This window comes from Cynocephalus volans, chromosome 6 (assembly GCF_027409185.1).
Source record: "Cynocephalus volans isolate mCynVol1 chromosome 6, mCynVol1.pri, whole genome shotgun sequence".
Classification (NCBI taxonomy): domain Eukaryota; kingdom Metazoa; phylum Chordata; class Mammalia; order Dermoptera; family Cynocephalidae; genus Cynocephalus; species Cynocephalus volans.
Window position 1 is genome coordinate 58,201,297 of NC_084465.1, and position 13,341 is coordinate 58,214,637.

The following is a 13,341-nucleotide window of genomic DNA, read 5'->3' on the forward strand; positions in this document are numbered from 1 at the left end:
TTGCTGGGAGTATAATTCTGATTATTACTGATGTATTTATCTATGCTGAAATTATATTTTTATGTGCGTGTGAACTCTCTGAGTGTAGGCATAGTGTTTGTATTTCTTACCATTAGGATTAGGACCTTCCTTAAGAAAAATGTTCTCGGGCCAACCCGTGGCTCACTCGGGTGAGTGCGGCGCTGGGAGCGCCGAGGCTGTGGGTTCGGATCCTATATAGGGATGGCCGATGCGCTCACTGGCTGAGCACGGTGTGGGCGACACCAAGCCAAGGGTTACGATCCCCTTACCGGTCACAGAAAAAAAAAAAAAGAAAAGAAAAATGTTCTCTACATTTGTATTAAAGTCAGTTTTATTGTCATTGAATCATTCATCTGAATGCAAACTACTTCTAAGTTCACTAGGGCATTGATTGTAGCAGTTGAGCAGAATTGTAGCTTCAGATCTGAAGAAACCTTGATATAAATGCTGAGCCTCCACTGTTTTTCAGCATTCTCTCATATCTGTTTAATAAATACAATTTTTATTTCAGAAGGTCTGATTTGCTCATTATGTCTTTCCTTTTCACTCCAGTGCTATTTTCAGCACCCCATGCTGATTCTCATCCCCCTTCTCTGCTGTTTCTACTTCCCCAGCTCTGACCCTATCCAGACTGACTCCAGGTGCAATGCTAAGATTCGGTCTCACCTCCTCTGTGAGGCTGCAACAGATTAATCTGACTGCTCTCCCATGGCACGCCATAATCTCTTTTTTTTTTTCTTTAAATTCCTATGGCATTTATAGTCAGTGCAGTCAAACCACCCTAGCAACTTAGAAGATGATACATCTTTGTGGCTTGCTATAATTGCAAGTGTTTGCTTTCATGGCAAGACTGTCAGATCCACAAGGTCAGGTCCTTCCCATATAAGAAGTGTAATGACTTTCATAAGAGCTCATGAAGACCGAGCAGGGTTTCCACAGTTGTTTAACATGAACAAAGCTGTGACACCATGTTCGTCTTTTGAATATTACAGACAAATAGTGCTTTCTTCCATTTTCTTTTTAGAAATAAGAACACTCTGTACATATTAGTACACTGGTGAGTGGCAATTGACAGGGTGAGATGCTTGGGACTTTCACCATAAAATAATCTGAAAATTCACCATTATGTTGAAAACCACTGTGTAGCTGTAAAGCAATGGTTTTCTCTCCCCACCCTCTTAAAGTTCAATTGTGCAATATGTCAGGTTTGTTGGTCCGTACTCCAGCTAGTTCTGACTTCTAGATCTCATTAAGTTTTTGTGACAGCAATGTTTTAATGAGGGTAAATGTAAAATAGTTTAAGCAATATTATCATAATCAACAATATCGTATTTCAACTAACAGATATTAAATTTCATACACAAATGCTAATATAGATATAATCATGCCCTGTCATTCTGCATTCTATCTTTGCTTTCCCCTCTAGGTCTAGGCTGTTTTATATGGTAGCCACTAGCCACATGAGGCTATTGAACACTGGTAATGAGACTAATATGAATGGAGTTGAGCTATTTATATAATGCACACTCTGAAGTTCAAAGGTAGTATAAAAATTGCGTAAATGTTATTAATGGTTTCATATTGATTATACATTTAAATATTTTGGATATATTGAGCTAAATAAAATCTACTATTAAAATTAATTTTACCTGCTTATTTTTTACTCCTTCTAATGTGGCTCCTAGAAAAATTTAAATTACATATGTAGCTTGTATTATATTGCCATTGAACAAAGTTGTTCTAGAAAACCCTAATATAGGGTATAATGGAAACAACACAAAATGAAGAAGCTTTAGACAGGATGACAGTTCAAGCCCTATCACTAATAAACTATGTGAGTTTTGGTTAGTGAAGTCAACTCACATGACTTATTAAGATATGCTAATATAGAGTACGAGTATGTGTGACTATAAAAGGAAGTTTTTCTATCTACCCTAAGAGAGTTTCTTGACCCATTTCTACAAATCAGGGTAATGCTTCCATTATAAAATATGTGTTCTATTATTTTTTTTTTCAAACCTCAGGTTAGCTGGCCCTAGCTTTGGAAGAAATGATTGATGTGCTCTAAGTGGATGAGAGATTTCTAGTTAGGAAAAGTGCAATACTGAAACCAGGCAGACACAAGTACTAAGTCTAGAGCTTCAGAAAGGCATGAGGACCCATAGACCAGCTATTAAACTAGGGCAAGGAAGTGTATTCAGGCAGAAACATAGGGAAGGACCTTACACTTTCTTCTTGTGAATCACTGAAGGTGTCTTCCTTCTGTGCCTTCACAGTTACTTTGCACTATATTTTCTAACAGTAATTAAGTTTGTAGAACTATAAAACTAAGCATGTGCTCTCTCTGCTTAAAATTAAGTACCAAAAAAGTCGGAAAACAAATATAATTAGTAATAGTAATGCAATGTGACAATGACACTGCTGTGTATACTGAAAAGTAAATACTTTTTGCAATGTGAGTGTGGTCCTAGTGCCTGAAGCTACAGTCATTCGGGCTGGCAGTTCTACCTTACCCTGTGCTCTGGGATGATTTCTCTCACCTTTTTCTATTTCAACAACAGCAAAATTGTTCACACAGTCCACACTAACCTTAACTTTGGTTTTCATCTGGTAGTATACAGCATTTGTACTTAGAAACGGCCTCTGTTTCTTTCTCATTAGACCAAGAAAGTTAAAGTACTCTTGGCATTCACATGACCATAAAGCCTCAAACAAATGAAGGCACTAAAATTTTAAGATTTTTCACAAATACGAAGTAGCCATTTAAATCACTTAGATTGTACTTATATCATTTTTTTCAGATTATCACCCAAATGAATCATCAAAATTTAAAACAAACCTGAGAGATAACTTGAAACACATTGCAAGAGGAGACAAATGTATTCTGATTTGTGGAAGTTCAGTCTGAGTCTAAATATGCTATTTATTTGAAGTTTCAAAGATGTCAAACTTACACATTCCTTCTCACCTGCATATCCAGGACACATTTCTACTAAAACTTTCGTTCCAAAGTTTGGTCATTTAGACAAGAGACAAAGAACTTGAGGAATGAAAAACAGAGTAGAGTCCAGGGGCCAAGAGAGGACCACGATGAAGACAGGAGCATGAAGGAGAAAAGGAGATAGGTGAGCAGGCAACAGGTGCAGTGCTACTCTGTGTGTTTCTGGTAATTTAATATTGATACCAAATTCAAACCTTTATAAATAGAAATTTTCTCTTAAAATCGATTATATGGGGGATGGGCACAAAGGAATCAATCCAAGAGGGTACATCTAGGAGAAAGAGTAAGCTGAGGAGGATACAACTCCAGCGATGGGCTAACTCCAGTCAGTGTAAGATCTTTGATCCAAACTAGCTGTCCAAGAGGAACAGAAAAAAAAAAAAAAAAAAACGTTTGTTAACGTTAGCTGTATATGATCTAGTTCTTATCTGCATTGATCTGTTGTGAATAAAGATGCCATTCAAAAATCAAGTACTCTAGATAATATAGTATTTTAGTAAGTAACTGATGATAGCATCATTGCACCAATATTGCCTCAGGCAAACTGTTTAATTTTGTCCAAATACTTTTCCTGAAGATGGGTGAACTATATGTGCTAAAACATAAAACTAAATATCCTGCAAGTTAAGAATTGAAGGCTACCGTTTCCATTATTATCTGCCACTATTCTTAGGAGTAAAAAGTTGTGAAATACTGTGAGAAATATCTTTTTACAATTGAATCAAATAAATGGTAAAGGATAAAAGAACATGAATCTCATAACTATTGTATTTAAAAATAAAATGTTCAGAGCAATCAACTCAAAATATAAAATGGTAATTGGAAACATTTTAAATAAGTGAGTGGGGAACGCTGGTATGGATTTTTGTGTCTCTCCTTTTGTTATTTTTATTTTATTTTATTTTTACCATTTTTGAATCTTTTTTATATAGTCTGTTTCTAATAATAACTTAGACCTCCTTCCTCTCTCACTTGGTCACTAGTTCTATTAATTTTGAGAAACAGTCTTATTGATAATATTTAGAGTTTAGAATTTTAATAGTTTATGGAAAAATACACTGGGAAGCTCTTAAGTTCTCTCAGAATTTATAAACTGTGAAGCTTCTCCTTAAATACAAACAGCAGGTTATTTCAAGATTTAATGTGGAATATAAATCGTGGTATTGCTTATTAAGCATAGTAACTCATACAGGTCCATCTTCCAACATGACTCAAGTAGTAAAAGTTAAGAAAGAAAACATAGAAACCACTGTGAACTTACTCGGAAAACCTTTGGCTTAGGTCAGTGGTGCAAATGAGGGATACCTGGCTTCTGGAGCAGATAATGAGCACCTGAGAAGGAACTTTCCATGAATCCTGACATTTGTCACCTAGGTTAGCCTACTACATAGTCAATACAAACTCCAATGTCTGATCCAAGAAAGACGGAAAGGTGTCACCTACTCAAAAGTAACTTCTTAGTATTTTGCCAAACTATCTGAATTTCTCAGCTTTACACTCTGTTTTCAGAAACAAGCTTGGCTCCATACTACTAAATGGCATAATAATTTGAGAAAATTAATTCAACTAGCTGGGATTAGTTTATACGTATAAATTAGTCTATAGAGTACCACCTACTACTTAAATGCATTTTGGCCTTGAGGACTGTTACTAAGAGAATTTGATTCCAAGTTTTGCATAACAGCAACTCCTATTCTTGGTGGAAGAGAAGAACTAGACAAAACATTTCACTTCATATCTAGATATATTGATTGTCATTGTAAAAATGACCTTAGAGATAGCCATTAAACCTCATTGTATTTCTTAATGTCCCTTTGGTTCTATCATAAATCTAGATCATGACATTATGAGAGTATTTATAGAGTTAATACTTTCCAGCTCTCATCTGGGTTCATCTTTCTTTAGATTTCCTGCCAGTACGTAGAAGAGGCCCATTTGGAATTTGAGAAAACACCCAGAGACTTTTTTGAAAAGCAATACTCTTCCAAAATTCGTACATTTTTTTTTTTTTATTAACAGACGTAAATTTGAAGGGGAAATACCATATACTATAAGCCAACTGGGAATATTCTGCCTCTTAAGGATGACTTACACTTTTCATTTGAATGGCATGGATGCTGAGAGCTTAAACTCAAAACTCATCTGTACTCCAGCTCTGAATCATTCCTTCCGTGAACTCTGCATGCATTTTATGATAAACACACACATGTGTATGAAGTATGTAACCTCATTGGTAGTTATCTGCAATGTCAAGTGCTATTGGCGGAGACCCAAGAATTGATTGACACATATCTTACAGAGCTGGAGTTAATTAATATGTCTACCAATTCCCAAACGTACCACAGGAAACAGAAAATCTGCTCAATACAGCAATCAATGACATACTGTGTGTGGTCAGAAGGCATTCACTATACAGCAAGAGTAGATTTTGGAATACACTATTCAGGAGTGTACATAATACTCTTAAAATGCTAGGAGAGTACAATGAGGTCTATTTTCATAACTAGAATAAACTGGGAGTTATTTTGCAAACTGTTGTATCACTACTTAAAAGCAACTGTTAATTTTCTCCTATAAGATGCAGAACTATTTAGTAATGGAGACTTGATTTGATTCAAAAGTGATATCTTTAATTTTTCAACATTCTGCCATCTAGAATAGTAAGTCCGTAATGTCGTTTTCTAACAATGGGCTTTTAATAATCTTGGGAACTCAATGTAAGACAATGAGTTATTTTAAAGGAAGAACACTGCAAAGAAAAATCGAATGTTAAAAAGTCCATGAAAGTTTTGAAAAAAGGAAAAAGTGAAATTTCTCTTTCCTCTGATAAAATTATTTATATGATGTAAAGACCGGACAAACTTTTAAAGAAAACTTATGTTTCATTATTTCATGCAGTGTGGGGCAGGTAACAGCAGAATATATATGCAAATTCGAAACTAGAATTTAGGTGAAAGTTGTGTTCTTTATCTGAAAAGTTGCCTTTGTAAAGAAAAGTTAATATAGTCAAACTTCATGAGACTTTATAAACTCTAATCCAACAATCCTGGACTCTGTCCTGATTTTTATTTTATTTCTTACTCTTCCAATCCTTCCGTTATTGTCGTTCCTTTTTTAATAGTATGAAGCATACATTTTCTCTTTCTCAAGTTCACAAACAGCATAACTGTTTAAATCCAGGGGTAGTATTTTAAGTACCAGTATAGATCGATTTAAAGCAGATTCTATCTTAAGGCAGCTTAAGCACTGAAAACCAAATTCAATGTACTCTACACAAGCTATCTTGATAATATCTTTTCCAGATTTTCCTAGATTGACTGTCTAGACTGCTACAAATTCCCCCAGGTAATTGCATAATCATCTTTCCTCTGACCTCTCAGTCTGGAACAGTATTTCCCAATCTATAGCTGTCATGCAAATCAAAATCACCGAGCTCCTGAAGGAGCACCTCTCTGGAAAACTGAGTTTCAGAGTCTCAGGAAAATACTTGCACCTCAATCTGCCACCTCAAAGGGGCTCAGATGGGAAACTTTACTATTTATTATTTCAGGGGAGGAGATCTTGGGTATATTGCCTGGCTCCAGAAACTGTACCTCTCCATTCCCCAACCTGCTCACCCATAAGCCATTGAGGGGTTGAAGAGTAGAAGAGGAAATATGCTGTTAATACTATTAAAAAGCAACTTCAGAAAGGGAAAAAAATGATATTATGAGAAAAATAAGAAAACTGCAGGAACAAAAAATGGCATTTTAATTTAAATGGCTGTCAAGAGCATATAAGCCTCAGATTTAAAAATGAAAAAATTAAGATAAGTGTAGAATCACCCATCAACAATTAGTACTTAATGCCATAATTTACAAACTCTGATGAAGTGAGGAACATTTAAGAGGCAAGGTAGCAACTGCTAATGAGAAAGAGAGCAACAGCATTTAGTCTGAGATGCAGACATATTTTATATCTTAAAAAACACAGATATATATTTTTTTAAGATTTTTCAAAAATATCATTTTTTTTTCAGCACCTACTACCTATGAGATGATGTTTAACTTGCACAGCAACTGTATGAGTTAGAGACCATTTTCATTACAACTTTCTAGATTAGAAACGCAGAGAAAATAAACAACTTGCTCCAGATCAAGCAGCTAGTACTGAATTGGGGTTGGACAAAAGCCCTTCAGTCTGAGGCCAAAGAACATACTTTTAACAATGATGGGATTAGAATTCTTTGAGTTTCTATAGGAAAGAAAATCAATGAGTCATGCCCTGCTAGGAGGGCTGAAAGGAAGTGAGGTAATAAGCCAAACTCTCATTTGAAATATGTAGACACTGAGGATCAAAATGGTTTTGTTTAGCTTGTTTTGCATATTACGAGACAGAGTCTCAGAGAGGTTAAGTAATTTTTCCAGTGCTCCACAGCTAGTAAATTGTAAAGCATAATCTGAAGCCAGATATGACACCAAAGTCCTTGTCTCTTCCACTAATCTGTGCTAGGAGCTCAGCATTCCTGACTCAGTTGCCAATCACGAACAGCATGATTCCTGACAGATGTAAAAAGTGCAATATGATGTGGAGGGAGTTCTCTAGAGCCATCTTCAGAATGCAGAAAAGGAGGACAATCACCCTAGGTCCAAGTTTTAGGACACTTGACATTACTATAGGAAATAGGTGAGAAGATAGCAGAGGGAGTGATTTAATCAGAAGGTGTTTAAAAATAATTAGGAATATAAAGTCTCCAGGATCATGCGCATGAATTTATTCCTAATTTCATCAACATGAAACAAGCAATTTAAGCTTTGTTTTACTTAAAACTCTTGGATATGTCAGCAAGGACAGTGTCTGTGCTTCTAAGAAAGAGCAGGAAAAGAATGAGGGGAGAAGGCTGACAAGGGGTAATCGCCTACACCAATGAGTCCTCCTTGGGAAAGTGTCTTCATCTTCCCAGGCTCATCAGAAGAGAAAAGTAATTGCATTTAGTCTTGAAACCACATAGTCTCCAAGGTGCCTTCTTTATGAGGAGTCTTCAAAAAGTTCGTGGAAAGATTCATATTATCTTTTAATTCTACTTTTCTACGGACTTTTTGAAATACCCTAGTACAAAGAAGGTACACACAAAATGTTCTGATTTCTAATCTATCAGATCAAAAGAAGACATTTATATCACATCAGAACACCTTAAGAAAATTTAGAGTATCGAGTTTAAATTATAAAGGAGTGACTAACATGTAAATTCTATTTTATCTTTAGGATTCCAGAAATATTCTGGGAACAATTTCTTTATTTGTTGAGTATTTCTGAATTCCAATTTAGAAGAAAATTCTGTCACAAATGACTCTCACCACATGAATGCTTTTGTTCTCCTTAGGATTTTGTGCCAAAAAATCATAAAAGGGCTTATAATTGAAGACTATTGATAAGCTCAATTCACTGAACTGCTTTCAATGTTAGCAACTTTTTGTTTATTTCATTTTAACTTAAATACCTTACTATAATTTCCTCACTAAATTTTTTCGCTAAAGCATCTTTCAGGAGGAATGGAGAAATTAAAGAAACATGTTTTTGCTTTTTATCTTTTCCATACCACCAAAATAAGGACCAAAAATAGAAAAGCAAAGCTTAGCAAGAACACAAATGTGAATAATTTGGGTCAAACTTGAGATCAGATCATTGTGCACACTTGATGAAAAATAGAATTAAATGATAATCCCTAGGCAGAAGAAAACAACTGGGTGGCAGACACTTCTGGCCAAGGCTGGCAATGGAGGGGGAAGCTGGCAATACACAAGTGATGAAGAAAACAGTACACATTCAGCCTGCTGACATCTGCTGCACATGCAAAATGGATTGGACTCCGTAATCCAGGGTGAAAACAAATGCTTTCTTCTTTCCTTCCTCCTGTTCCGTAGTTATTGTTGAGTGATCGTCTCATTCTTTTTGAATTCACAGATTAAAATTAATAACAGCCTCTGAATTTGAAGTAGGTCCCTCTGAATAGTGAACCAGAAGCTAAATGAGCTGAAGAAATTAGTAGTGAAGCATTTAAATAGGAAGGGGTCAAGGACAAATACCATGTTTTAAAAGCCAGCTTTACCTCAGGATGATGTCCAATTTCAATGTAGGTGCAAACTGGATGAAAAGCCCCTGTTCCACAGGCGTACAAGTGAGTCTGATTATATGCCTTAAGTACCTTGATGAAATTAGCACATTCTTTCTGTAAGACAAAAGAAAAACCAGTGAATTCTAGCAGTCAGCATGCCTGAGGTATCCTCTAGGGTGCTAGGCATGCTTGAACAGATTTCTTTTCTTCTATACCTCTTTCACAATATTTTTAGGGCTTGCTTATTATTCTGTTGTTTTGCTCATATTATTGCATGCATTAAAATATAGAATTTCTTACTCTTCGGAGGGGGCAAATAATATGTCCTTCTGTAACTTTTTCATTAAAACTATTTCTAATTTATTTATAAAAAAGTAAAATAAAGGCTCTAGACAAACAATTACCATGGGTGACTTTTTCAGAAATGAGGGGAGTGGCAAATTACTTGTTTCATTAATGAATTACTTAACAAAACAATGGTGATTTTTTTTTTTTTTGCAGTTATCAACTTTGAGTTTGATTTTAGAAAAAGAAAACAGAAATAAGGGATGATATGACTTTTTATTAAGCATGACATTTAAACATCATTTGTAACCCCTTTTGAAAATAGCCAAATGAGTCTTCATGTACTAAATAATAAAGACTGCATTAAAAATTATTTTATTATTGGTTATAGACTTTCTTAGTTAGTTTTGTTTGTTTGGGAACACAATGGAAAACATTTGGAATTAAGAACCAAATATGTATCTATAAATGCAGACAAAGATCAAAAGCAGATTATAGAGAAAGCAAGGCTGGCAAACGTAATAGAGAATGGGTTGGTCCTGGCAATTCCAAGTGTGTGACACTCCCAAGTTGTTGTCTATGAACTGTGACTTTTCAAATAAAAGCTCAGAGTGCATTTGGACTTATGCAGTCAGTTGGAGTTTATAACCGAGGTGTTACAATAATTTGAATACATTTCCACATGACATTTGTATCCTGCATTTGCAGCTGATGATTTTGGTCTTATCTCCATTGCTTGCGTTAAATAAGGTGCAAGCAACCAAACTTAAACAGAATATTTAACATTTAAATTCAAATAACTGCTGTTTATCATCACTGATTTTTCTAAGATGAAACTTACTGATTTCCTTTGAACTTATTGTCCTAAAAATGAATTAGGCCTATTTAAAGTAAACTACAAAAATTCCAAGTTTATGACTCCTCACGCTTTCTTAACATATGCTGAATAGTTTGGGGGGTGGTAACTAAAATAAACATTATTTTTTTTTCCCCACTGTTTTGCTCCATAATTCCTTAATCTTTCTTTTGTCTGGTAAGGCATTATATAACACATAAAATTATGCTCTGAAATCAACTGATTTTGCAAGTTGTTGTGAGGAAAAATTTCCTGAAGGGTACATGGACGTCATTCACGTTTCACTTTGAACAGGGTACATCTAGGTAAAACTGTGAAACAGATAGAACTTCTGCTACTCTCAGTAGCAAACTCTCCATTCTGTAACAGTTTCTCTTTCCCCAAGAGAATAGGACATGAATGCTTAGGCAGAGAAAGGAGGTTTTGGAAAAAGAAACATCTGATAAACTCATTTACAAATGAGGCATTCATGAGTCTTACCCAAAGAATTTATTTGTACTCTTTAAAAAATTCAGTCATTTGCAAAAAAAAGCCATTTTCAGGAAAATGTTTACTCTGAAACATGTAGGTGGCCACATATTCTGCTTTTACACAGACAATCATCCCTGATAGTGAGCTCAATAAATAACCAGTTCCAGCACCATATGTTGAAACCAGGAAATTGGCTCTGTATATATTGGTAAGCAAACAGATATTCTAATAAATAATAGTAGCAGCCCCAGATGGATGGCTTGTTCATTTAGAAAAGAAAAGGATTCAGTTTGCCTGCCATGCCTTTGAAGACATGTATGCAATTTTGTACATAGCCCAAATTCTCTAGAACTATCAGTAATGCCTAAATGCATCCCAGAAATTTTAGAACAGAACTTAGTTCTCCATAACAAAAAGAAAGGAAATATTTTATGAGTATGAATACTTGTGAACACAAACGAAGGCTCATGTCACCTCTGCAACTATTATGAATCTTGACATCACAGATTTTGTGGGTTCTTTATCTCTTAAAGATTGGATAGCTAATTAGCGATTTATCAGTGATTAAATCTGCTCTATCATGGAAACAAGCAGTTATAAATAGTGACTGAAAAAACTCTCTGGGTTCTTGAAAGTTATGGAATTGGGCCACACCAAATATCATAATTTTAATGTGTTCACTGTTACTTGTTAAAGAAGAACCGCTATAACATGACAACTTTTCTACAGAGCTGCTGGAACAAAATCAATCACAGGACTATAGCTGTGGAACCTGGCAAAGGGCTCTACTGAGAATGCTGATAACAGAGTCTATCTGTGTTACAAAGCAACTAGACCCACCCTATTGGCCTAAGGCCTGGAATGATTCCCTTTATTTCTCCACTGAACTCTCCCAGTTGGCAGCAGGTTGTATTGTTGCTGTGCCTGGGGGCTAGCTCAATATTATTTTGAAAGTGAGGGTTGACACAAATAGAATGCAGAGAAATTTCTTGGGCTTAGAGCGTAGAAAGATGCTTGAAATGAAACAAAAGAATGGAAGGAAATACTTTCAAAGTTGGTTAAAAATAGCTGAGAGGAGACTCATCAACAACAAGGAAGGAAGAAAGTGAAATAAAAGAACTGAACAGAGAAGAAACAGAAACTTGAAAGACATATTGTTAGTGAAGACTTGTTCTCAACAGAAAACCTACATAAAAGAGTATCAATCCTGTCATTCATTTGCCTTCATTCTCTAGCTTCTTGCTGCCAAGGTTTTTGAGTGTTCCAAAACAGGATATTCATTTTATTTGGAAGCAGCTTGGACATTCCTCTAAAAAAGAAGGAAGCGTGGCAGAAAAAGGAAACACACTTCACACATTTCTGCTCTAGGGAGACAGAAGAAGAGTGTTTCTGACCTTTTCTTGAACCGTGACCATTCTTAAAACTCAGAATGTAATGTACTTTTTGGCATTAAACTACTGCACTGCTTTGCTCAGCACTGGCGGATTTACAACGTAATAAAGAAAGTGTAATCAGTTCAAAATGAATTCATTTTTCAAACCTAGATCCTTTTTGAAATTTAAGTTGATGTACACAGACAAGTTTAGCAACAAGTTGGCTTTCTGAGAATTAGTCAACCATATCAGCCTCTTGTTTTACTGAAGTTTACTCCAGACCAACAACATTAGAAATCGTTAGCTTGGAAATAAAAGTAAAGGCAGTTATAAAATAATAAAACCCAAGGCCACACCTGAAGAGCAATGATTTATCATCCTTAGTGACAAGCTATTTAGGCTTATTTTTTAAGGGTTTCTAGTCTTCTCAGATTGAACGCATACAGGAATTATGCATAAAGGTATTAGCCTGAAAAAATAAATTTAAAAGAAAATGCCTACCCCCAGAAAAAGATATAGAAGCCAAACGCACAGTGATTCAAAAACAAACATTACGGATATGTAGCACTGATTAGACTGTGTTACACAGACTTTTCCTGGATGGTTACAAAAATAAAGTCCATCCATCTGTCAAAACAACTGCTCCATGCATGAAAAATTAAAACAGAATTGAGGTGTTTTTAACTAACTTCCGATAATTATACTTTCTACAAAAGAATATAATTTACCTCCAATTCCAATTACCTCCTTGCATGTTCTTAAGTTATGGATGGAGCAGTGAAATTTTACTCTAAATAAGGGAAGAGTAAAAAGGAGAGAAGACTGTGAACATGAACAATCTCTATTCAAATATATTCAGTTCATGATTAAATCAAACAACTTGTTCTGATTCAAATATGAATCAGTCCAAATGAATGGGTAGAGTATAGCATTGCCACAGGTCAGTGAGAAATTCATTTAAAAAGAAAAAAAACATAGTCTTTATCCCATCAGTAGTTTATGGAGAAATATTTTAATGCATAATCTAGAAGCTGGGAAAGCAAAGGAAATCTTTTCCTATCAATATGGGTGGATACATTTCTCCATTAAAACCCATTAATAAGCTTAATTCCAGAAGTTAATCTGTTGACTTTCTTTTTCTGTGGTCAATTTATTTGGCAAGTTAGCTGAATACTAGAATCTTCGTGCCAAAGCAGTAATCCGTGAGATTGTTCCTGTCACTCACTTTATCCCTTCCTCT

The 13,341-nt window shown here is 35.2% G+C and overlaps 1 protein-coding gene across 1 annotated transcript in view; it reads right to left on the reverse strand.

Annotated features, from left to right (window-relative positions):
* SEMA3A (semaphorin 3A) overlaps nucleotides 1-13,341 on the reverse strand; it is a 200,575-nt gene that overhangs the window by 114,334 nt on the left and 72,900 nt on the right. The window contains exon 4 of the mRNA XM_063100149.1: nucleotides 9,111-9,230. Within this exon, the coding sequence (XP_062956219.1) occupies nucleotides 9,111-9,230 (120 nt within the window). The remainder of the gene's footprint in view (nucleotides 1-9,110; nucleotides 9,231-13,341) is intronic.